Below are 26,716 nucleotides of genomic sequence, written 5' to 3' on the forward strand. Positions count from 1 at the left end.
AATGATAGCCTTGCTGGATAGAGTATTCTTGGATTCAGTCCCTTGCTTTGCATCACTTTGTAAATTTCCTTCCATTCCTTTCTGGCCTGATGTGTTTCTGTTGGGAAATCATTTGATAATCTAATGGGAGATCCCTGTATATAACTTTGTCTCTCTCTATTGCAGCCTTTAAGATTCTCTCTTTGTCCTGAACGTTTGCCATTGTAATTACAACGTGTCTTAGTGTGGGTCTTTTCGGGTTCATCTTGTTTGAGACTCTCTGTGCTTGTGTGAATTTTTTCTTTCCCTACATCAGGGAAGTTTTCTGACAGTATTTCTTCAAATAGGTTTTCTAACTCTTGTTCCTCTTCCTGTTGTTCTGGCACACCTATTTTTTCATATGTTGCTTCATTTCATGTTGTCCCAAAGCTCCCTTAGCTCTCCTCCTGTCTTTTAATTTTTTTTTCTTCAATTACAGTTCAGTTTGGCTGTGTGTGGCTTCCCTGTCTTCTAATTCACTAATTCGGTCCTCAGCTTCTCCTGGTCTACTGTTGAAACTTTCCATGGTATTTTTTAAAAATATATTTTTATTCATTTCAGAGAGGAAGAGGGAGAGAGAGATAGAAACATCCAGCCGGAACCGGTTTGGCTCAGTGGATAGAGCGTCAGCCTGTGGACTGAAAGGTCCCAGGTTCGATTCCGGTCAAGGGCATGTACCTGGGTTGCTGGCACATCCCCAGTAGGAGATGTGCAGGAGGCAGCTGATCAATGTTTCTCTCTCATCGATGTTTCTAACTATCTCTCTCCCTTCCTCTCTGTAAAAAATCAATAAAATATATTTAAAAAAAAAAAAAAAAGAAACATCCATGATGAGAGAGAATCGGCTGCCTCCAGCAAGGCCCCGACTGGGGATCGAGCCCACAACCCAGGCATGTGCCCTTGACCGGAATCAAATCAGGGACCTTTCAGTTCACAGGTCAACACACTATCCACTGAGAAAAACCGGCTAGGGCTCCATGGTATTTTTATTACAGCTATATCACTCTTTATTTCTTCTTGATACTTACATAAGTTGTTGATTTTTTTCATCCATCTGGTTTATGAACTGTATGACCCTTATTCTGATACTTTTTCTGACAAATTGCATGCCTCCATTTCACTTAGCTGTTTTTCTGGCGATTCCTCCTTTTCTTGAGGAAGGATTACTTTTATTTCAAGTGTATCTTGCAAGTGTAATACTTTGGAATGCTGGCTTAAGGTGTCTGTGGTGGGAGTTCCTGCCTTTAGTTGGCCTTAGGTTTTTATTTTTGTCCCCTACAGTCCATGAGGCTTCTGAAAGTGCAGCTCAGACTTCTTCCAGATTGGTAAATGCCTTAAAGGAAAGAGCAGCTTTGAGTTCTAGGTTGTCTGGGTTCTTATTTGGATTTTGGCTCAGTAATTCCCCATTACCTATTTAGCCTTTTTATGCTTTTAAGAAAATTTTAATCCTCATCTGAGGATATTTTTCCATTGATTTTTTTAGAGAGCGAGGGAGGGAGGAGGAGAAACAGAAACATGGATATGAGAGAGACACATCAATTGATTGCCTCTCACACATGCCCTGACCAGAGCCAGGGTATTAAGCCTGCAACCTCGGTATGTGCCTCTGACCAGAAATCAAACCTGGGACCCTTCAGTTGGTGGGCTGATGCTCCTATCCACTGAGCCAAACTGGCTAGGGCAAGAAAATTATTTTTCTATTTCAACTGCTTTTTAGCAGTAGGTTAATTGAAATTTCCTAATACTCAGTTTCTACATATGAAATTTCCAATGTACTTTTTTGCTTATCAGAGCTTTGTCAGTAAAGGCTATTAGCCCAGCTGGATACTCAATATGCCTCTGTGTTAATGGGAGAAAAGTTGGGAAAGACGTTAATATTGGCAAGCATTGCTGGTGTCTTCTGGATTCTTTAATTGTGGAGGACAGGTATTTGAATTTTAAAAGCCTGATAAGTTCTGTAAGTAATCCTATGTCTTATATCACCAGTACCTGACTTGGAAGTAATATAAATATTTAATCAGTTGGATTTTGACTCCTAAAAAGTGAACTTAGTCTACTGAGGTATAAAAGCAGGCAAGATAAAAGTTGCTAAGTGTTGCATGAATGGTACAGATAGTGGGCCAAGGAAGAGAGATGGTTTAAGTAGGCTTTATTTGGGGAGATAGAGTTGGAGTAAGGTTTCAAATAATGATTAGGATTCAGGCAAAGTAGTAACTGGGATTTTAAATGAGCAAATGCTAGGTGGTAGGAAATGATGGTGTGCAGGCACAACACTTTTCTAAAAAATATATTTTATTGATTTTTTACAGAGAGGAAGGGAGAGGGATAGAGAGTTAGAAACATCAATGAGAGAGAAACATTGATCAGCTGCCTCCTGCACACTTCCTACTGGGGATGTGCCCGCAACCAAGGTACATCCCCTTGACTGGAATCAAACCTGGGACCCTTCAGTCTGCAGTCCGACACTCTATCCACTGAGCCAAACTGGTTAGGGCAGGCACAACACTCTTGCTTAGGCAGAGTAGAAAACTCATGTAGATCCTAGGAAGAGAGTGTGAAGCTAGGTGGTAGAGACAAGATAATGAAGGACACCGACTACTAGGAGTTTGCTCTTATTCTGTGAGATTCTAAAGAGTTTTGGGGAAACTAATTCAGGGTAAGTACAGGACAGAAGGGCAAATACCAAACTGGAGAGAGGTTGACCAATTAAGAGCCTCTTTGTCCAGTCAGAGGTAAGACCTGGACATTCCTTGGGAAGAATATTTAAATGTAGCTCAGGCTTTGCCTGTCTAAGAAGAGCATGGCCCTTGAATTTTTCTAGTCTCATGTTCCCTCTTCCCTAAGCATACTTTGAAAGATTCTTAAAAAAAGAAGAAAGAGATTCTTTTTTTTTTTTCCAATCTGTTTAGAGGGTTTGCCCCAGTATTTTTTTTAAACATATTTTTGATTTCAGAGAGAAAGGGAGAGGGAAATAGAAACATCAATAAGAGAGAATCATTAATCGGCTGCCTCCTGCACGCCCCCTACTGGGGATCGAGTCTGCAACCCAGGCATGTGCTCTTGACTGGGACCCTGCAGTCCGCAGACCGGTAACTCCATCTACTGAGCCAAACCAACTAGGGCAGATCCTTTTTCTTTTGGCTTGTCTTTGCCCCTCAATCCAGCTCAATACTATAGATACTGCTATTATAAATTCTCTTTAATCCACCTATTCTTAAAGGCACTGGTTAGTTCCTGCACGATTTAAAATTTTCCCTCTCCTGCCCTAACCGGTTTGGCTCAGTGGATAGAGCATTGGACTGCAGACTGAAGGGTCCCAGGTTTGATTCTGGTCAAGGGCATGTACCTTGGTTGTGGGCACATCCCAAGTGGGGGGTGTACAGGAGACAGCTGATAGATGTTTCTAATTCTCTATTCCTCTCCCGTTCTCCTATAAAATGTCAATAAAATATATTTAAAAATGAAATAGGGGGGAAGGGGGAGGCTGGGGGTTAATGGGGGGGATGAGGACACATTTGTAATACCTTAACTAATAATAAAAAAAATAAAATAAAATAAAACTCTAACAAAAAAAAAAAATGAAATAAAATTTTCCCTCTCCATCTTATCCTCAGGACCAACTCAGCCCATCATTTTGTTCCTATTGTTCCTTTGCCTGGAGTTAAATCCCTTCTCACTTAACAAATGCCAGTGTAAGTGGCAATTGTATTTTTGTTCTGTTCCTCATGGCAGAATAACTTATCCTATTAATAAATAGGGAATATGCAAATTGACCATCACTCTATCACAAAGCTGGTGGCACCCATCACCACAAGGTAGCAGCGCCCAGCTCCCTCAGCCCCATTAGAGTCCCCAGTCCTTTCAGCCCTGCCCGGGGGATGGCAGGCACACGGTGCGGCCGTACCTGCCCTCAGCTCCCCAGCCGCCCAGGGCCAACCTGAGGCGCAGGCAAGCCTCAGATGTCGGCTGCCCAGGGTCACCTGAGGCTCAGGTAACCAGGGCCGGCCGAGGCTTACGCTGTTGGCAGTGGTGGCCGCAGAGGTGTGATGGGGTGTCGCCTCCCACCCCTGAGGGCTCCCGGACTGTGAGACGGGATAGACTGGGCTGAGGGATCCTCCCTCCAGTGCATAAATTTTCATGCACCGGGCCTCTAGTTAATTTGATAAATGTTTACTGTGCACCTACTATTTGCCAAGTATTGTTCTGGGCTCTAGGACAATAGGTCCCTGCTCTTGTGGTACTTACATTTTTTTTAATATATTTTATTATTGATTTTTTTACAGAGAGGGAGAGGGATAGAGAGTTAGAAACATCGATGAGAGAGAAACATCCATCAGCTGCCTCCTGCACACTCCCCCGCTGGGGATGTGTCCGCAATCAAGGTACATGCCCCTGACCGGAATTGAACCTGGGACCCTTCAGTCTGCAGGCCAACGCTCTATCCACTGAGCCAAACCAGTTAGGGTGGTACTTACATTCTTATAAAGCAAGATAGGCAAACTGTAAACAAGTAAATCTATGATTGGAAAGCGAAGAAAAGAGCAGGGGCAGGGGCAGGCTGGAGGTATTCAATGGGGGATGAAGAGGGACATATGTAATACAACAATGAAGAATTATAAAAAAAGAATGATAGAGAGTAACTAGGTGCCTAAATTGGATTGTAAGGAAGACCTTTCTGAGAAGGTGTACTTCCTTTTATGCCTTTCTAAAACTGTATAATGCATTTATGTGTGTACTTGGTAAACTCTTCCTCTATACTGAACTCTTAGTAGCACCTTGAGCTATTATCTCTCTATTCTTGGTTCCTAGATGATGAGTGACTAAATAAATTAAACCGCTGTTCCAGTCATCAGTGCACTACCTGAAACTCCCTTAACTCTCAGATCAAGTAACTTTAAGCCTTCTGCAGTTGTGTCTCTGCAGCCAGGGTAAGAGATGCAACCTTATTGTAGAGAAGTTCACGGTCTATGGGCAGAAGTGTGATAAAACTTGCTTTGATTAAGTGTCTGTGCATCCGGAGAGACAGCAGGGTGTTTCCTGAGGAAGGCTACTCAGCTGCACTGGCAGGACCCCTCCAGGTAGTTTACCCTGATCTGTACTCAGGAAGGCTGGCTTGTTAATAAGGCTCTATCTATATATATAAAACCCTAGGGAGAAAACCCAAGAAGGCAGCATAGGTTAACACCGGAGATTGCTGCCTCGAACAACCACTTCAAAAAACAACTAAAGACAGAACGGACATCATCCAGAACCACAGGAAGGCTGGCTGAGTGGAAATTCTACAACTAGGAGGAAAGAGAATATCATACCCAGACTCAGAGGAGGCGCAGTGCTGAAGTGAAATACTGAGGTGCGGAGTGCGCGCGGAGCGGGCTGGCGGCGGAGGGCGCGGTTGTTGTTTCAATCGGGAGGGAGTTTCAGACTCTGAGCTCCAGATCCAGGCAAGTCTCTAGGGACCCAGACTCAAACGGGAGAAGCGGAACTGTCTGGCTTCGGTCGGAAATCGAAGGCAGCTTTCTCTCCGAGGTTTGCAGCGGTTGCTGGGACTCTGTAAGGCAGAGCCCCTAGGGACGGAACTGAGAGCAGCCATAACTGCTCGCTCCGGCCGCCCTGTAGATCCCCGGGGACCCGCCCCGCCCAAGCCCTGCACAGAGCCATTTGCCGAATAGCCTCCTCAGGCAAATGCTAGATTAGCACTGCCCTGCCCTAGAGATCCAGCAGAGAAGCTCTCCCACTGCAGACACGGCGGACTCTCATAGCCAGTTAGCCTGGAGGTCAAATCACCCCCATTATTGCCGACAACAATCAAGGCTTAACTACAACAAGACTGTGCACAAAGACCACTAGGGGGTGCACCAAGAAAGCATAAAAAATGCGGAGACAAAGAAACAGGACAAAATTGTCCATGGAGGATATAGAGTTCAGAACCACACTTTTAAGGTCTCTCAAGAACTGTCTAGAAGCCACCGATAAATGTAGTGAGATCCTCAAGAAATCTAATGAGACCCTCGATGTTGTGATAAAGAACCAACTAGAAATTAAGCATACACTGACTGAAATAAAGAATATTATACAGACACCCAACAGCAGACCAGAGGAGAGCAAGAATCAAGTCAAAGATTCGAAATGCAAAGAAGCAAAAAACACCCAACCAGAAAAGCAAAATGAAAAAAGAATCCGAAAATACGAAGATAGTGTAAGGAGCCTCTGGGACAGCTTCAAGTGTACCAACATCAGAATTATAGGGATGCCAGAAGATGAGAGAGAGCAAGATATTGAAAACCTATTTGAAGAAATAATGACAGAAAACTTCCCCCACCTGGTGAGAGAAATAGACTTACAGGTCCAGGAAGCGCAGAGAACCCCAAACAAAAGGAATCCAAAGAGGACCACACCAAGACACATCATAATTAAAATGCCAAGAGCAAAAGACAAAGAGAGAATCTTAAAAGCAGCAAGAGAAAGAAACTCAGTTACCTACAAGGGAAAACCCATATGACTGTCAGCTGATTTCCCAACAGAAACTTTGCAGGCCAGAAGGGAATGGCAAGAAATATTCAAAGTGATGAATGCCAAGAACCTACAACCAAGATTACTTTATCCAGCAAAGCTATCATTCAGAACTGAAGGTCAGATAAAGAGCTTCACAGATAAGGAAAAGCTAAAGGAGTTCATCACCACCAAACCAGTATTATATGAAATGCTGAAAGGTATCCTTTAAGAAGAGAAAGAAGAAAAAGGTAAAGATACAAATTATGAACAACAAACATGCATCTATCAACAAGTGAATCTAAGAATCAAGTGAATAAATAATCTGGTGATCATAATAGAATCAGGGACATAGAAAGGGAATAGACTGACTATTCTTGGGGGGGAAAGGGGTGTGGGAGATTCGGGAAGAGACTGGACAAAAATCGTGCACCTATGGATGAGGACAGTGGGTGGGGAGTGAGGGCGGAGGGTGGGGCGGGAACTGGGAGGAGGGGAGTTATGGGGGGGAAAAAGAGGAACAAATGTAATAATCTGAACAATAAAGATTTAATTAAAAAAAAGAATATTAAAAAAAACCCTAATATGCAAATAGACTGAACAACCAAACAACCAGTTGCTATGACATGCACTGACCACCAGGGGTCACGCGTGGTACATGGCAGGCGTCAGCAGCAGGTGGCAGAGTGCGAAACATGGCGGGCATTGGCTATGGCAGGATGGTGGAGTAGGTGAGTAGGGCTGCCAGACCAAGGCAGGGCACCGGTTGCTGTCATCGATGCGAACCTCTGGTGGTTACTGAAAATTCTTTGCTAGCGTGTGTTGTGGTCATGCTGGCGCTTGCACCTGCTGCTGTCGCCTAGCACCAGCCCTAATCACTCCGTGCCATCAGCAGTGTGAGCGGGGCTGGTGCCATCGGTGTGTGGGAGTGGCAGTGGCGGGAGTGGGGCTGCTGGCTGGCAGGGAACCGGGGGCCGCAGCAGGAGGAGCCGGGCAGGGGCAGGGAGTATGGGCCGAGACCCACCCCTGTGCCCACCACAGCTTTGCAGCTCACAGTTCCTTTCAAGGTGCATGAATTCGTGCACTGGGCCCCTAGTTTGTCTATAAAACCAGACTCCAGTGTGTTAAGTTATGATGAGAAATATGTCAGGTGCAGTAGACCTTAACTGTGTTTGGTCTACTACTGGCCTTAACTCTGTTTTCTTCATGAAATCCTACCATTTAGGGAGCCTAATTAAAGTCAAGAGGCAGCTCCTCAAACCAGAATGAGTCAAACATTGTAGGAATGGACTGTTTACCAACATCTAGGTACCGCTACCACCATGAGCCTGGCACAGCCTTCCTCATTTGCTTCATAGGTTCCTGGTCCTGTTGCATCTTAAACTTGATATTTTCTCTATTCCCCAAATGGCACATTCTTATTGTAGTTTAAATGACTATTCTGGTTTTCATTACAATCCAGTCCTTAGGACCCATTACTTTCTTTTTCAGACTTTGCTTATTATTGGCTTTGTTGCCTGTACCTTACTTTTCCTTAGGCTTGGGGGTAGGGGTGGGGTAAGTTTCCAAACTCACTGTTTTCCCCAAATGTTTTTATTTTAAACTTAAAAAAAAAGGGCAAGAGATAGAAACATCACTAATGAGAGAGAATCATGGATAGGCTGCTTCCTGCACAACCTGTACTGGGGATCAAGCCGGCAACTCTGGCATGTGCCCTGACCTGGAATCTAACCATAACCTCCCAGTTACTGGGTCGACACTCAAACACTGAGCCACACTAGCCGGGCTAAATGTTTTTGAGAGCACATCACTTAAAAGGAAAATACATTTTCAGCCCAAACTGCAAATAAATATGTAACTGCAAGTTATTTATGTGTATCACTACAGTGATGTTATGTACTTTAAAAACAAAAACAAAACAAAACAAAAATAGAAAAATAAAAACATTTACACACACACACAACACAGAAATTTTAGCTCTGGCTGGTTTGGCTCAATGCTTAGAGCTGCGGCCCGCGGACCAGACGGTCGTGGGTTCGATTTCGGTCATGGGTTCTATTTCCAGCCAAGGGCACATACCTTCATTCCCATCCCCTGTCTGGCCTTTGCGGCAATTGATGTGTCTCTCTCACATCAATGATTCTCTCTCTCCCTCCCTTCCTCGCTCTCTAAAAAATCAATGGAAAAATGTTCTCGGGTGAAGATTAAAAACAAAACCCCAAAGCAAAAAGATACAGATTTTTTAAAAGTTTTGATAAACAGCCCTAGCCGGTTTGCCTCAGTGGATAGAGCGTCGGCCTGCGGACTGAAGGGTCCCGGGTTCAATTCTGGTCAAGGGCATGTACCTTGGTTGCGGGCACATCCCCAGTAGGGAGTGTGCAGGAGGCAGCTGATCGATGTTTCTCTCTCATCGATGTTTCTAACTCTCTGTCCCTCTCCCCTCCTCTTTGTAAAAAATCAATAAAATATATTTTTTAAAAAAAGTTTCGATAAACAGAAATATTCTCGTATTTTCTTCCCACAATTCTAATGTATCATATTACGCATACCCTATGGTACCCACACACACAACCACCACTTTGGATGCTCCTCTGTAGTCAAAGGGAGCCATGGGAGGGTCTCAAACAGAGGAAGGCGTCATGGTCTTTATCAACCTTCCTGATCCACAGACTTTAGGAGCTGAGACATCAAAAACTGGGATTGCCTTAGTCTGGTTCCCACCGTCCAGGAACAGCCTCAGTGCTTTACGCATAATTTATATAATTCCCAAAGCCTCCCTAAACTATAGGTACTGTTATTGTCTTTTAAAGTAATATTTTAAACTTCAAAAAAAATTTATGCTGATCAGGCACAGAGGAAGGAAGGGAGAAAGAGAAACATCAATTTGTTGTTCCACTTATGCACTTATGTATGCATTGATTGCTTCTCATGTGCCCCGACTGGGGATCGAACCCACAACCTTGGCTCATCAGGACGACCTCTAACCGGTCGAGCCACTCGGCCAGGGCAATATTTTCATTTTAATTCGAGGAAGTGAGGCTAAGTACGATTAGGAAACTGCCAGGGTCACACACAAGGGGCGAAGTCAGAATATTAACGGGTCCACAGTCCATGAGCTTAACCGTTGCTGGAGTGGCGGCGGGGACACACTTTTTCTCTCGAGTGGCCTCGGTCAAGTACCTCACGAACCGAAGCTGCCGGGGGAGTGCCAGGCACAGCCCCGAGGCAGCCGGAGCGCACCGCCCGCTGGGCCCTCGCTAACGCGGTTCCCTAGGGAAGGTCGGTTTATCCACCGTCAGAAGGCAAGCGCACACCCGCGCAGGCGCAGATCCATACGCTTGGTTCCTATGGTTTCCGGGGCCAGACGGCTGGAAGGAAGGTCTACTTCCGGTGTCGCGCTACAAGCGTCGCGCTGCGGGCATCCTTTGCGGCAGCTCTCCGCGTCGCCTGCAGCTCTTGTTGTATCCGCAGCCAGCGACCGAACAAGGGCACCGCAGCAGGACGGTAGGGCCTGCGGGTGTGTACGCGGGGCAGTTTAGCTTAAGGGACTTCCTTCCGAGATTTCTTTAACCAATTTCCTCGTGGCTGGCTGGGTGTCCGTTCTCTCTCACTCGAACTCCGGGCGTGCTTTCCGCTTCCCCAGGTCCCTTGGCCCACACAGCCAGCCAATGTCACTGAAGCCTGTAGACCGCACCTTTCTGGGTTCTCCTTACAGGCTAACCGAGATATCTGCCAGACTAACGCTTTGCCTTCTGGCTCTCCACCTGAAGCCCATGCTCCTTGTCTCGGCTTTCAAGTCCCCGCGTGATTGCGGCCCTGCATCCCGCTTCCCGACATGTTTGCGCTCCAACCACGTCTGGGTCCTCAGTGTCCCTCACACACACACAGACCTGCGGCTGTAACTCCTGCTGTGCCCTCTGGAGTACTCTGCCCACTCACCTTCACTGCGCAAACTCAGCCCTTCCTAAAAGGCATCTTCACGTCTCCTGGGCGGAGTTGATGCTTCCTCCTTCGAGCTCTTTAAACCCTGGTTTGTTCCTTCCTTTGGGCTCCCAGTTCGCTGTGTATCTGTAATCTCGTACTTCACGTTGCAGCTGCTTCTTTCCCCCATTCCAGTGCCTTACTAATTTATTATTTAGTAGATGACTTAAAGAATGGGTAGGAAATTTAAAAATTAAATTCACCTGTGGATCTACTATTCATACATAACTATTGCCGTTTTGTGTGTGTGCTTTCCTCCAGTCTTCTTTTGCAGACAGTTTTTCTTAGGCATTATTGTTGTATTTTTTCTTTATTTGACATTAAAATGTATGTCCCATGTTTATTTTTCTTTTTTCCTGAATATCATCATATTCTACTAAGTAGGTACTGGATTTAATTATCCATTTAAGTTGTTTGAAATTAACCTTTTTTTTTTTTTTTTAACAAACTACTACCTGGTCCCTGCCCTTTCTGCATTCATTGTTCCATAAGGGAGACCTTCAAGTAAATAGTCCATTATAGTGGCTTGCAGAGTACTCCTATGGGAAGTGGAGACTGATGTGCTAACATAAAGGAGGATGCCGGTTTCAGGAGGGCTTCTCAGGGAAGGTGTCGTCTAAGTTGATATGGATAGAAATATGTAAAGAAATGTTTCTATGCTTATGCTTTTTTTGTTCTTTTCAGTTATTTCTTCAGATCTGACTCAAAGAATTGGGATTATTAAGTCAAAAACATAAAAACTCTTTAACTTTTGATAAACATGACTTTATCAATATAAAGAAGATTTTTATACTTTATTTTAGTTCTCTTTCCTTGGGTTTTGTGAAAGCACAGAAATTGTTCATCTACTGTAAACTGGGAGAATCTGTCTAATGAAAAAGTTTGGTGTGAAGCAATTGGGAGAATAGTGTAAAATAACTTTCTAGAGGGCTATTTATCATAATAACCTCATTTTTCTTAGAAATTTCTTACTTGATTGTATTTTTATGGCATTATATCTTTCTTTACCTTCCATTTCAGCCATGCCTTTCTTTGATATACAGAAGAAGTTGGGCATTGACTTAGACCGCTGGCTGTCAATCCAAAGTGCTGAACAGCCTCACAGGATTCCATCTCGATGCCATGCCTTTGAAAAAGAATGGATAGAATGTTCACATGGAATTGGTGGTATCCGCGCACGGAAAGAGTGCAAGATAGAATATGAAGATTTATTAGAATGTCTGCTTCGGCAGAAAACGGTGAGGGAGTGATGGAGGTGGGAGCTGAGTTACTTCCTCATTTCTTTGGGGCTACTTTTCAGTATTTTTAATTGGTCATTGAGTTGAATTGGCAAGACTTTTATGGTAAAACACCTCTGTTTAGGTACCATGTTAAGGAAGTTAAATGTCTTCAGATCTGAGGAAGCCCTGTTGTTCCTCAGTGTTCTTCCTCATCTCTCCGATTTTCCTTAGTATCGACCCTTGCTGTAGCCATCAGGTTAGAAATTACATGTCTTTGTCTGTTTCTGTTTTTGTAGTAGACCATAAAGCAAAGAATATCAACCCGTCTTGGATGTTTGTGAAAATCTTTGGGTAAAAATCTTTAAAATTCATTGAACCCTCATTGGGGCAGGGGTTAAAACCTTGAAGGTCTATTACATTGAACCTGATATAACAATTCTGAAATATTTATGCTCTGGGGAAGGTGGAGGTGTTAATGAGATTGCTTTAGGTGAGCCTAACCAAAAATGCATAGGGAAAGGGGGTGCTAACACATTTAGAGCTCTATTCTCCCTTAAAGAAGAAATCTTTGAGTGTGGGCTGGGTTTTTTGCCTATTTTTGTGTTCCAGATATAACAAATAGAAATGTTTTTATAACTTAATTTTTTGTAGTTCAGGGAGACAATTTAGATTTTCAGTTAAATTTATCTATCAACATTTTAAATGTCTTTTAACATCTGTTAGCATTTGGTTAAAGTGAAGCTAAATTTGGAAAGAATGAAAGGGTATCAGGTCATCATTTTGATTTGATCTCTGTAGGAATATTGATTATTAAGTGGGTAATATTATAGTGTAGTCTATATTATAGGACAATGAGTGGGTCATGTTTGGCCACCTACCAGCTAGTTCACAATGTCTTCTCTTCTCGTGGGCCTGCATTATTCCTTGCTCAGATTAAGACTTTACTCACTGTGGAAAATTTACATCAAGAGGAGGCAGTGTGGTGAGGTGGAAAGGACATTGGATTGAAGTTAGAAGAGCTGGGTTTTGGTGTGGTTCTGCCACCACTATTTTTGTGTCTTCAGGCAAGTCACTTGTTTGTCTTGATGTCCTTATCTGGAAATTTTATTAAAGAGTTCCCCCAAGGCTGAAACCGGTTTGGCTCACTGGATAGAGCGTCGGTCTGTGGACTGAGGGGTCCCGGGTTCGATTCCGGTCAAGGGCATGTACCTGGGTTGCAGGCACATCCTCAGTGGGAGATGTGCAGGAGGCAGCTGATCGATGTTTCTCTCTCATCAATGTTTCTAGCTCTCTATCCCTCTCCCTTCCTCTCTGTAAAAAATCAATAAAATATATTAAAAAAAAAAAAAGAGTTCCCCCAAGGTCACTTCCTCATCCTGTGAATTTATGAATAGATATGTTACTGTTTTAGAGGTTACCCTAAATGACTAGATACTTCCCCCTAGGTGAAGAAACTAGTGATTCAGGAAATTAGAGTCAAGCCCTGTTCTAAGTGCCTGACATGTAATAATGCATTTATTTCTCAAAACAACCTTGTAAGATGCATTACTATTATTTCCCCCACCATACAATTAAAAACACTTGAGGCAAGAAAAACTAGGGCCATTGCCTAAGGTCATATAGCTAATAAGTGTTGTAACTGGGATTTGAGCCTGGCAATGCTGGCTCCAGAGCCTGTGCTTATTATATCACAACACTAAGTGGTTATTGGCTCCAGTTCAGGTGAAGATTTAATCCATGGTGTTCTGATAGCTCAACCATGACTAGTCCTCTGTTGGGAAATTTCTTTCATAGAGAAATCTATTTTTTCTTAAATATATTCTTATTTATTTCAGAGAAGAATGGAGAAGGAGAAAGAGATAGAAACATCAATTATGAGAGAATCATTGATTGGCTGCCTCCTGCACGCCCCCCACTGGGGATCGAGCCCACAACCTGGGCATGTGCCTGTGACCAGAATCGAACCTGGGACCTTTTGGTCCGCAGGCCAACGTTCCATCCACTGAGCCAAACCAGCTAGGGCAAGAAATCTATTTTTTTGATATCTTACTGATTTTAGAGAGGGAGAGAGAGAAACATCAATGATGAGAGAGAATCATTGATCGGCTGCCTCCTGCACACCCCCTACTGGGGGTTGAGCCGGCAACCCAAGCATGTACCTTTGACTGGAATTGAGGGAACCTTCAGTCCATAGGCTGACCCAAACCAGCTAGGGCAACCTTTTTTTTTCTTTTTCTTTTTTAAATCTTCACCCCAGGATATTTTTTCATTGATTTTTAGGGAGAGTGGAAGAGAGAGGGAAAGACAGAGAGAAACATCTATGTGAGAGAAACACATTGATTGGTTGCCTCCCTGACTGGCTCTGGGCCCAGGGAGGAGCCTGCAACCAAGGTACTTGCCCTTGACTGGAATCAAACCTGTGACCCTTTGGTCCACAGGCCAACGCTCTATCCACTGAGCCAGACCAGCTAGGACCAGACATTTTTTTTTTAAGTCCCTGTCCTAATGGAGCGTATATAGTGGGGAGGGGAACAGAAAGTTAACAAACAAGTTAAAAAATAGGGTGTCAGGAGTTGAGTGCAGTGGGGAAAATAAACAGGAAAGGTATAGAAAGCCCTGGTCATGGGAGCTAAGTTGTTTTTTTTAAAATAGAGCTGTCAGAGAAGAGTTCAGCAACACAAGACATTTGAGCAGAGACTTAGAGAAAGTGAGCCAAGTGGAAACAAGGGGAGAGTATGTCTGGCAGAAGCAGCAGCAAGTGCAAAGATTCCTGAGCTGTATCAGAGAGAGCTAGAGGAAGGTGTTAAGACATAAAGTCAGGGAGATCAGCCTCATAAGTCATTATAAGGAAGGATTTGTTTTTTCTTTCAGTAAGATGGGAAGCCATTGAGTTTTGAGCAGATAAATAATGCAGTCATGGCTAGTGAGTGAGTGTATTTTCTATGTCGAAGGGTCCATGTGAATCATGCTTTCACACAGGCTTGTGTAGCATGACATTTGCTAGGAATGGCCTATCTGAGAGGCAAAACTCGGGGCTCAACAGTGACTATTAGCTATTGGGTCTTAATTTCAGGTTGGTAAAAAGAGACCTTATATTGGCTATTTCTGCTTCATTCATACCCAGCAAACAGTCAACAGCAGCAGTGCCACCTTCACATAGAGAGGTCAGGAATATATAGCCTTTAATATTTTAAAAGCTTTTAGTATGTATGACTATGTCTCTTAAAAGTTTTTTAATATATATTTTTATTGATTTTAGAGAGGAAGGCAGAGGGAGAGAGAGAGAGAGAAACATCAATGATGAGAGAGAATCATTGATTGGCTGCCTCCTACATACCCCACACTGGGGATCAAGCCCGCAACCACGGCATGTGCCCTTGACCGTAATCAAACCCAGGACCCTTCAGTCTCAAGCTGATGTTCTATCCACTGAGCCAAACCAACTAGGACTCTTAAAGGTTTTTGACTTGTAAGTTTTGTTATTAGATTTCAGTTATTATATATACCAGAAGTTTATTTGTTAAAAGCTTGAGAAATTATTTCAAGTTTTTAAAAGACACGTTTTATCTCAGAGGCCCTCTGAAAATGAAATCAATTTTCCTTCCGTTTCTCCAGCCCTGGCTTTCTGGTGCATATCTCCCCCTAGTTTTTTATTTGTGTATTTGTTTATATTTTAGAGAAACATTGATTTGTTGTTCTACTTATTTATGCATTCATTGGTTGATACTTGTTTGTGCCCTGACTGGGGATCAAATCTGCAACCTTGGTGTATCAGGGTAATGCTCCGAGTTACCTGGCCAGGGCCTCCCCCTCGTTTTAAATACTTTTTTCCTTTGACAGATGAAACGCCTGAGTGCCATCATGAAGCAGCGGAATCAGCTAATCAAGGAGGGGAAGTACACACCTCCATCCCACCACATGGACAAGGAGGGGGAGCCTAGGCCCTAAGCAGAGCAGCGGCTGAGGCTGATTTTCATGTTCATTCTTCTCCCCCGGAAAGCTTATGTACTGACAACTTCTTTGTGAAAGTATCTCAGAATAAAGGATTGCTTCATCCTATTTGTCTATTTTCTCTTGGATCATACTTTTCTATAAGATTGCAACCTATTTTTTAAGTTTGGGAAAATGCCTCTATCTATGCCTTAAAAATGAGCATCCGGGGATAATAAGCAGCATTTAATGAATGCTTAATGTGTGTGAGGTTCTTCAAATATGGTAACTCACTTAAGAAGTTGCAGTGTTCTTTACTGCTGTGATTCTGGTTTATCTTCCATAAAGCACAGACTTGGGCTGGGAGGGAGAGGCAGCAAAGACCGATTGTGTGTTTACTATAAGGTCTGTGAAGTCTCGTTAAGGCTAAGAAAATACCACATTCAAATAACAATTTTGAAGAAGCAATGCCATTGTTTTAATTTGCTATCTTAACACCAGTGGTATAGTACCTTTAATTGGCATGCTTAGAAACATGCTGTTCAAAGAAAATCTGGATATAGAAGGGAAGGTATGAACCTTATAAAGTTAATATATATTGAGAATATAGTTGAAACCTTTGATATCCTGCAGCATTTCCCCCCAATATTTTTAATGTAAAATATACACAACAATATTTACCATCTTAACTATGTTTAAGTGTCCAGTTGAGTGGCATTAAGTACATTCACATTTTTGTGCAACCATCACCACCATCCATCTCCAGAACTCTGTTCCATCTTGGAAAACTGAACTTCTAATACCCATTAAATAATAATTCCCCATTCTCCCCTCCCTCCAGCTCCTGGCAACCAGGATTCCATTTTCTATATGATTTGGACTACAAGTACCACATATTAGTGGAATCATACAGTAGTTCTCATTTTTTAATCCTTACCTGAGGCTATGTTTGGTTTTAGAGAGAGAGGAAGGGAGAGAGAAGAAACATTGACATGGAAGAGAAACATGATTGGCTGTTTCCACAGAGGATTGACCCCCAACCCAAGCATGTGCCCTGATGAAATCGAACCTGTGACCTTTTGGTGTATGGGACGACACTCCAGCTAACTGAGCCACCCGGTCAGGGCCAGTATTTCTCCTTTTGTGACTGGCTTATTTCACTTTGCACAATGTCCTCAAGGTTCTGTAACGTCAGAATTTCTTTTCAAGGCTGAATAATATCAAAATGGTGTCCTGTCCCCCTCCCCACTCCCCAGCCTAGGCATCTGGTGGACTCACTTCCAGTGACCATTCTAATTCCTCTTGTCTCTTACAGACCAGAGATTTGAGCAGAAACAATCAGCATCTCATTGGGAGGCACTTACCTGCCAGCCTGGCTAAAGACAGGAGCAACTCTGAACTGCCATGGCTTCAGCTGCCTGGGCAATTCCAGCCAAGAAAGAGGTGGGGAGAACTCGGTGTCACAAAATCTCACTTGGAGCTACAGGTTCAGTAGGTATGTCCCTTGCATCAGAACATCAAGCATTTCAAACCCAGGCTTGTTGAAGTCACCTTTGGCAAGGCGCATTCCCTTTCTGAGCTGCAGTCTCTTCAATTGCAAAGTAGAGATCATTCTATTTACTTAATGGAATTTCCCTGACAATTAAGTGAACACACACACACAGACATTTAACCCAGAACTACTTTGCATACAATAGGTACTAGATAAATGATAGTTGCTGCTTCTCATTATTACTGTTATTCTTCACTATTATCTGTGGCCAGCCCTCTTAAAGGGTCTCTTCAAGTTGAGTTGCCTCCTAGTCTGACCCAGTGTTCTTTTTTCCTTATTTTGTGGAGAGCCAGACACATGGCACTGTGACCGAGGAGAACACTAATATCTTAGGCCAGTGGTCGGCAAACTGCAGCTCGCGAGCCACATGGGGCTCTTTGGCCCCTTGAGTGTGGCTCTTCCACAAAATACCGACTTCTGCGCATGGGCCACGAAGTTTCAATCGCACTATACGTGTGCGCCTGCACGTGGTATTTTGTGGAAGAGCCACACTCAAGGGGCCAAAGAGCCGCATGTGGCTCACGAGCCACAATTTGCTGACCACTGCCTTAGGCCATACACACCTGCAAGATGTATTGAGCAGAGGATGTTGACAAACCAGATTGTTTTTTTGTTGTTGCTAATCCTCAGCCAAGGATATTTTTCCAGTGATTTTTGGACAGTGTGGAAGGAAAAGGGAGAGACAGAGAAACATCGATGTGAGAGAGAGACATGGATTGGCCACCTCCCACATGCGCCCCAACCAGGGCCGGAGATCAAGCCTGCAACCGAGGTACTTGACCCGCCCACAGGCGGACGCTCTGTCCATTGAGCCAAACTGGCTAGGGCAATTGTTTTTTCTTTTATCTCCAGAAACTGAGCGCCTAAGGGAAGCCAGGGCTCCTGCCGGAAGCCCTGCCTAGTGTCAATGGTTGGGTGGTGCTTTATCCAAACAGAGCAAGAGATTGTTCAGCTTTTCTCAGCCCTGGTCAGAAGGCTGGAGGTGCTGAGCTGGGAAATGAAGCGGTGAGGATTCAGGCAAAAGAAGATCAGCAGCCCTAACTGGTTTGGCTCAGTGGATAGAGCGTCGGCCTGCGGACTCAAGGGTCCCGGGTTCTATTCTGGTCAAGGGCATGTACCTTGGTTACAGGCACATCCCCAGTGGGAAGTGTGCAGGAGGTGGCTGATTAGTGTTTCTCTCATTGATGTTTCTAACTCTCTATCCCTCTCCCTTCCTCTCTGTAAAAAAGTAATAAAAATATATTAAAAAAAAAAAGAAGATCAGCAACTTCCTCTGGATAGCTCCCTCTTGGGAAAAAGCCAGAATGCACTGGATCAGAGGCCGGGTGGCTCATGGAGCCTCATGTCCCTTGTAAGGGGTCAGTGAACTCAGAAGTTTGATTTTGCCTCCACATTGGAGCTGTTAGGCTTGGACACGGAAATGGCAGAGCTGACCAGGTTAGCAGAGCTACTGGTTTGACTCCATGATGAGAAATAGATCATTTTCCGGCTTCTCCTGAGAACTATGGAAACTTCCACATTTCTGGGATCACCAATCTGACTGGAACTACCAACACAGCATTCTTTGCTCTTAGAACACAAAGCGACCTCCCCTCGGGCTTCACTTTGCAGCCGCTGAAAATCCAAGGCTTCTGCTGACATACGGTTCTGTGGGCCAACTGGCTCTCTCCTGCTTTCCAGAAGAATGGGCTGGGAGCATAGATTCTATGGGCCAACTGGCTCTCTCCTGCTTTCCAGAAGACTGGGCTGGGAGCATAATGCCAGGTCATTTCAAAATGAGGGGTTTCTCAAGAGGAGGAATGAGCTAGCTGTTTCCCGAGATGAGAGTGGGACTTTTTTTTTTTTTTTTTAATATATTTTTATTGATTTCAGAGAGGAAGGGAGAGGGAGAGAGAAACATCGATGATGAGAGAGAATCGTTGATCGGCCGCCTCCTGCACACCCCCTACTGGGGATTGAGCCCGCAACCTGGGCATATGACCTTGACCAGAATCGAACCTAGGACCCCTCAGTCTGCAGGCCAACGCTCTATCCACTGAGCCAAACCAGCTAGGACGAGAGTGGGACTTTTTTTTTTTTTTTTTTTACTGTAACCACTCAGAACAGTCCGTGCTAACACAGAGTTTTGTGCTGGGAGAGCAAGAACATTGCTGCAATGATGTAGCAGAATCTTCTCAGTATCCTGCCAATGGCTCCTTTTCTGGTGTCATATCTAATCTTTATTGTGGCCAATGCTTCCTGGAGATCAAACACAACTTCTGATACAGAGGTAGCAAGTTCAGATTCTTTTGGTAATGTAATAACTAGGGATACAAGCCTTTTGTAAAAATAAATACATTCACTGTGAGAAGGGCAGAACCTACAGTAAACTCATTATCACTCACCCACAGGCAGTGGATGCCCAGCTCCAGCCAATTGTTACCAAACAGAAGTGCAGGCCAGGATGACTTATCTTTTAATGTTTCATGACAAATCAGAAGTCTACATTTTTATGACAAATATGTGATTTTTAAATTTTACTTGTTTTAAAAAATGTTTTAATTGAGTTTTAGAGAGAGGGGAAGGGAGAGGGAGAGAGAGAGAAACATCGATGAGAGAGAAATATCGAATTGGTTGCCTTCTGCACAGCCCCTACTGGGGATCAAGCCTGCAACCCAGGTATGTGGACTGACCAGGAATCAAACCAGTGACCTCTAGTTGCATGGGACTACACTCAACCAACTGAGCCACACTGGCTGGGCACAAATATGTGATTCTTAAATGTCATTAATTTTTTGTCCAGCAATGAACACATGACAACAAAATTTATTTTTAATGCTTTTATTGACTTTTTAGAGAGAGAGGAAGGGAAAGGGAGAGAGATTGAAACATCAATATTGAGAGAAACATCATTGATTGGCTGCCTCCTTCACACCCCCTAGTAGGAACCAAGCCTGCAACCATGGCATGTGCCCTGACCGGGAATCGAACCAGTGACTTCTAGGTTCATGGATCAACACTTAACCAACTGAGCTAAACCGGCTAGGCTGGACACCAAAATTTAAATAAAAAATATACAATTTATAATCACTTAGAAAATGTGTAGGTGTAAATAAAATAAAACATGTACAAAACTCCTATGATGAAAAGCCCAGGTGCTTTTGAGAGAAATCAAAGGATATCTAAACAAATGGAGAGACATGCTGCTTTCACGGACTGGAAGACTCATCGTAGTAAAGCTGTCAATTTCCCCAAATCGATAGACAATGAAATTCCTATTAAAATCCCAGCAAAAATTTTTGATAGGTATAAACAATATTACTCTAAAATGTAAAGGTAAAGGCAAAGGAACTAGGATAGCCAAAACAATTTTGAAAACGAGGAATAAAATGAGAGGAATCACTGTATCCAATTTAAAGAATGATCCTATAGCCACAGTAATCAACCTATGCATTACCGGCAGATAGAGAGACACGTTGATCAATGGAACAGCATACAGACCCAGAAATATCCCCATACAGTTCTGTGGCGGATAGGGGGGGAAACCCACTCTATCAACCAAACCTCACACTTAACTCAAAATGGTCACAGGAGTTTAAATGTAAATTTATAAAAACTGTTAGAAAATAACATAAGAGAAAATATTCAGGACCTTGGGCTAAGTGAAGAATCCTTAGACGTGACATCAATAGCACATTCCAATAAAATAAATAAATAAATTGGACCTCATCAAAATTAAAATCATTTGCTCTGTGAAAGAGATCCTGTTTAGAAGAGACAATACAGAGTAGGAGAAAATATTTGCAAATCATATATCTGACCACAGGCCAAAAGCTCTACCCACTGAGCAAACCAGCTAGGGCGAGATCATCTTGTATTATCTGAGTGGGCCCCAAGTCCAATGACAAGTATCCTTAGAAGAGAAGAGAAGACCCAGACATAGTGGAGAAGGCCATGTGAAGATGGAGGCAGAGATTAGAGTGATGTAGCCACAGAAGCTGGAAAAGGGAAGGAAGGATTCTCCTCTAGAGCCTTTGGATGGAGTGTGGCCCTGCCCACACCTTGATTTAAGACTTCTGGACTCTAGAACTGTCAGAGAATGAATTTCTGTTGCCTTAAGCCTCCAAGTTTGTGCTAATTTGTTATGGCAGCTCCAAGAAACAAATATATCATGGAATATTATGCAGCAATGGCAGGGACCAAACTTGATACAGCAAAACTTAAATGGATCTCAAAGGCTGAGTGAAATTTAAAAAAATCTCAAAAGGTCACATACTGTATAATTCCATTTACATAACATTTCCAAAAAGACAAAATTATGATATGAAAAACAGATTAATGGTTGCCAAGGAAAAGGGATAGTGGGAGGAGCGGGGAGTGTGTGTGACTACAAAGCAGCATGAAGGAGCTCTTTGTGATGCTGGGACAGTTCTGTATGTTGATTGCGGTGGTGGTTACTAGAATTGAAAGGTGATAAAATGAAACAGATTGTACAAGTTGAAACACATTCTACAAGTATAAACTTCTTGCTCTTTATACCTATCCTATCTAATAAAAGAGAAACATGGTAATTGGCGTACGACTGCTACCCTTCCCATTGACTAATCAGCAAGATATGCAAATTAACTGCCAGCCAAGATGGCAGCCAGCAGCCAGGCAGCTTAAACTGAACATGAGGCTTGCTTGCTTCAGTGACGGAGGACTCCAACATTCCCCGCCTGCCTTGCCGGCCTCTGAGCCTGCAGTTTGAACATTATAACAAATATAGAAGCTAAACAAAACCCCAGAAACCTGCTTTCAGCGAGCCGGGATCTCAGAGCTGGAGTTGATACAGAGTTTCAATTATAGAACACAAACAAACCAGATACCTACTTTCAGCAGCAGAGGCCTCAGAGCTGGAGCCAACCCTCAGAGCTAAAGCTGGCCAAGAAAAAGAAAAAAGGAGCGGTTGGGAACTTCTGTCACCGGCCAGCCTGAAAACAGCCCTCAGCCCCTCACCCAGACTGGCCAGGCACCCCAGTGGGGACCCCCACCCTGAAGGGTGTGTGACCAGCTGCAAAAAGCCCTCAGTCCCTCACCCAGGCTGGCCAGGCACCCCAGTGGGGACCCCCCACCCTGATCCAGGACACCCTTCAGGGAAAACCAGCCAGCCCCCACCCATGCACCAGGCCTCTATTCTATATAGTAAAAGGGTAATATGCCTCCCAGCACCGGGATTAGCGGAGCCGCGAGGCCTCCCGGCACCGGGATCAGCGTGACGGGGCAGCGCCAAAACCCCCGATCGCCCTGCAGCTCTGTGTGTGACGGGGCAGGGCCACAACCTCCCTATCCACCCTGCTCTGTTCGTGACAGGGGAAGGCGCCCAAACCCCCTGATTGGCCCTGCTCTGTGCCTGATAGGGGGAGCTCCCCAACGCCCTGATTGGCCCTGCTCTGTGCGTGACAGGGGGTGACGCTGCAACCTCCCTATCGACCCTGCCTTGAGTGTGACAGGGGGCGGTGCCCCAACCCCCCAATTGGCCCTACCCTGAGCATGACTGAGGGTGGCATTGCAACCTCCCAATCCACCCTGCTCTGTGTATGACAGGGGGCGGCGCTCCAACTCCCCAATCGGCCCTGCTCTGAGCCCGACCTGGGGCTGCACCTAGGGATTAGGCCTGCCCTCTGCCACCTGAGAGCAGGCCTAAGCCAGCAGGTTGTTATCTCCCGAGGGGTCCCAGACTGTGAGAGGGCACAGGCCGGGCTGAGGGACCACCCCCCCTCCCCCCCGAGTGCACAAATTTTTGTGCCCTGGGCCTCTAGTATATATATAAAAAGCCAGCAACTGGAACGCCGTAACGACCAGAACGACCAGTCGCTATGACTCCCACTGTGGCCAGTTAACCAGCCCGATCAGGGGGTTGGGGACAGCCAGCCAACCACCCATGGCCCCTCCCCCAGGCCACTGGCCCCCGATCAGCAACCCCACCCCATTTGGGGGTGGGGCCAGCCTGCCCACCATCCACAGCTCCTCCCCACGGCCTTTCTCGCCCCCATGGGCCCCCCCACACACACCCTTATCAGCTCACGGCCCCTCCCCCCAGCCAACTCCAGCCCCGATTGGCTCTCCCCACATCAATTGGGGGTGGGGCTGGCCGGCCAACCTCCCATGGCCCCTCCCCTGGCCGCTGACCCCCAAACGGCCCCCCCACTCCATTTACCCTTAGCCCCTCCCCCAAGCCGGCTGGCCCTGATCATGCCCCAAATGTCACACTGTCTCCTCCTCCTGACAGGCCCAGCCCCAATTGGAGCCAGGCTGGCTGGACCCCATCTGTGCACGAATTCGTGCACTGGGCTTCTAGTTGTACCATAATTATGTAAGATGTAACCATCAGGGAAAACTAGTGAAGGGTACATGGGACCTGTCTTTGCGACTTTCTGTGAATCTCTAATTATCTCAAAATAAGTTTTTAAAAAAGTTAATAACATGAGGGAGCTTTGGGGGTGATAGGCATGTTTTATGTTTTTTATTGTGGTTATATGGGAAGATATAGCTTTCAAAACTCTTACCAGACTCTTAAAATGGGTGTATGGTATCGCATGTAAACTATACCTCAATAAAGTTGGGGAATTTTTTTTAGCGAGAAAACAACAACACAAAAGTATGTGGAAAAAACAAACTATATTCCTTTTCAGACTGAGTTTTCTAGGCCAAACACTGAAATATTTTATCTTTTGCCACCCAATCCCTTACAAATCAACATCTATTACTGAACACATCAGTGCAAGGGTTCCCTTACTCCCCAGTATCTGATAGGGAATAGAAATGGTTAAATGGCCCTAGCTGGTTTGGCTCAGTGAATAGAGCATCAGCCTGTAGTCTGAAGGGTCCCGGATTCGATTCTGATCAACAGCACATACCGGGGTTGTGGGTTCGATCCCCAGTAGGGGGCATGCAAGAGGCAGCTGATCAATGATTTTCTCTCATCATTGATGTTTCTATCTCTCCTCCCTTCCTCTCTGAAATGAATAAAAAAATATATATTTTTTAAAAGAAATGGGTAAATGTTACCAAATGAAGGTGAACAGAGGCCTATTGGAGAGGAGATAGAGATTGTGGCCTCCAGCCTAAGGGCATAATGTATTTTTAAAATATTTATTAATTTTTAGAGAGAAACACTGATTTATTATTCCACTTATCTATGCATTCATTGTTTGATTCTTGTATGTGCCCTGACCAGGGAGTGAACCCGCAACCTTAGTATATTGGGATGATGCTCTAACCACTGAACTACCTGGCCAGGGCCTGATGGCATAATTTAGATGGTCTCTTGCTGACATATCTGGAGATGTTCCCCTCCTTGTATAAGGACTAAGCACATAAAATCAGCCAACCTTAGATTGTATTCTCTCCATCTAGTCTGTAAATGTTCTAGGATATCAGAGAAGAGTAATTACCAGCAGTAATTACTCTTTGAATTATTATTTCTCTTTCTATATCCTGCTTCCCTATTAGGCTGTAAGCTGAAGGGCAGGACTTTTCTATGTTGTTCTAACCATCTCTGTCCTTACACTGAACTCAGCAGCCACTCACGAATCCTTTGCCACGGATGAATTGTGATGCCATCTCTTCAGGGGAATGCACAGCAATTTATGAAATGAAGGGAGATTCATATTTAAGAACAAATTGGTAAGTGGACTTCTGGCCTAAAAATCAATGGAAAAATATCCTCTGGTGAGTATGTGCTGAAGACAGCAGATAAAATACTTAAATGGAAGCCTTTCCCATCCCAGTCCAACCTAGTTAGCTTCAAACCAGTTTATCATTTAAAGCAGTCAAAGACCACGTCTAGGAATAAGCCTAAAGAAATAATAGCACATGTACATAAAAATGCATGTTGAGAAATATTTGTTGTAGCATTGTTTCAGTTTAACAAATTGGAAATAATCAAAATGTCAAAGAGGAAAGAGTGAAATAGATTATGGCATACCACAAATGTCATACTAAGTAGCCATAATGAAGGAGAAGCAGACCTTGAAAAAGTTCTACAATAAAAGAAAATGCGAGGCATCTAAAATAACAAGCAAGCCCGGGCCAGTGTGGCTCAGTTTACTGAGCGTTGTCCCGTGCACCAAAAGGTTGCTGGTTCTATTCCCGGTCAGGGCACATGCCCCGGTTACAGCCCGATCCCTGGTAAGGGGCAAGCAGGAGGCAGCCAACTGATGTTCTGCTTTCACATCAATGTTTCTTTTTTCTCTCCCTCTCTCATCCTTTCTCTCTCAAAAGGAAAAAAGCAATAAATGTACTAGTATTTTTAAAAAGTTAAGGTATGGAATAAACAAAAACATTGGCAAAAGATTAAAAAAAGAAAATGCAATTTTCAGAGTTCAGGTATATTATATAGATAAATAGATATAGGTATACACATATTTCCTTTAAAATGAAATTTTAAATTATATTATTTAATATATAAATATATTTATATGAACTTAAGAAAAAGTTTGGAAAGTGTACAATAACATTTTGACAGTAATTGCTTTTGCAATCTGGGATTAGAGACAATTTTTTTTTCACCTTCCTGCCCCTCCCTGTCTAGAGGCAATTTTTTACTTCTTACTTTAGAGAATTTTTGTAAGTAGTAGGATTAAAAAAAACGTTTCAGACCCATGAAAAGATTGTCGCTCTCCTTTATAGTAAGAGTAGTACAAACTGCCACCAAGTCCCTCGACAACCTGCATCACTCTTCGCCTTCCTCCACTCTGCAGCGGTCCCTGCCGCCTCTTCAAGAACCTCACACCATCAGTGATCCAATCTATTTTTCTTTTCTTTCTTTTTTTAATATACTTTTATTGATTTCAGCGAGGAAGGGAGAGGGAGAGAGAGACAGAAACATCAGTGATGAGCGAGAATCATTGATCATCTGCCTCCTGCACGCCATGTACTGGGGATGGAGCCCACAACCAGGGCTTGACCTGTGTTCTTGACCTGGGACCTCTCAGTCTGCAGGCCCACACTCTGTCCATGGAGCCAAACCAGCTAAGACCATTCTATTTTTCAGATCAGTATTCAAACATCCTCAAATCTTTCCCTGCTTAAAAACAAGCATTCTATTTTTCAGATCAGTATTCAAACATCCTCGAATCTTTCCCTGCTTAAAAACAAACAAGCCAACTTCAGATCCCACAATTCTACCCTATCATTTCTCCTTCCCTTCACTGCCAAACTTTGCCATTTCCTTCCCACTCCTCAACTCACTCCAGCCTGCTTCTACCCGCCAAACTCGCTATCCTCTTGTGCCCAATCACCAATAACAATAAAAGACTTACCGTGCATCCTGGTGCAGGCCTTCCTCAGTCTCCGGGCCTCTAGTCTGCAAATGTTACAGTGGAGAGAGAGCTGGTTTCCTTGTGCTGCCCAAGAGGGATATAGGGCCCCACACTGCCTCCCTATAATTAGAAACAGTATAATGATAAAGAACATCTGCATTGCATTTCGTGTCACAAAGGGACAGAATGTGTTCCCTGCTCAGAGCCCGTTAATGGCTTCCCACTCACGCTGATGATGATCC

At 44.1% G+C, this 26,716-nt stretch overlaps 2 protein-coding genes across 7 annotated transcripts in view; one reads left to right on the forward strand and one right to left on the reverse strand.

Moving 5' to 3' along the window:
- AKIRIN1 (akirin 1) overlaps nucleotides 1-15,767 on the forward strand; it is a 35,701-nt gene extending 19,934 nt beyond the window's left edge. For 2 of the 6 annotated variants that reach the window (XM_036352632.1, XM_036352633.1), the window contains 2 exons: nucleotides 11,509-11,726; nucleotides 15,549-15,767. In XM_036352632.1, the coding sequence (XP_036208525.1) occupies nucleotides 11,509-11,726; nucleotides 15,549-15,656 (326 nt within the window). In that variant the 3' untranslated portion in view covers nucleotides 15,657-15,767. Of the gene's footprint in view, nucleotides 1-9,869; nucleotides 10,025-11,508; nucleotides 11,744-12,004; nucleotides 12,863-15,548 lie in introns of those variants that run through there. The other 4 variants (XM_036352637.1, XM_036352638.1, XM_036352634.1 and 1 more) reach the window with 4 other exon arrangements.
- The window catches only part of RHBDL2 (rhomboid like 2), a 114,925-nt gene extending 88,432 nt beyond the window's left edge, over nucleotides 1-26,493 (reverse strand). Inside the window, exon 1 of the mRNA XM_036352630.1 lies at nucleotides 26,475-26,493. The gene's annotated coding sequence lies outside the window, so the exon portion shown is untranslated. The remainder of the gene's footprint in view (nucleotides 1-26,474) is intronic.
- Nucleotides 26,494-26,716: the final 223 nt, after the last annotated feature.

Source organism: Myotis myotis, unplaced genomic scaffold (assembly GCF_014108235.1).
Source record: "Myotis myotis isolate mMyoMyo1 unplaced genomic scaffold, mMyoMyo1.p scaffold_m19_p_2, whole genome shotgun sequence".
Lineage (NCBI taxonomy): Eukaryota > Metazoa > Chordata > Mammalia > Chiroptera > Vespertilionidae > Myotis > Myotis myotis.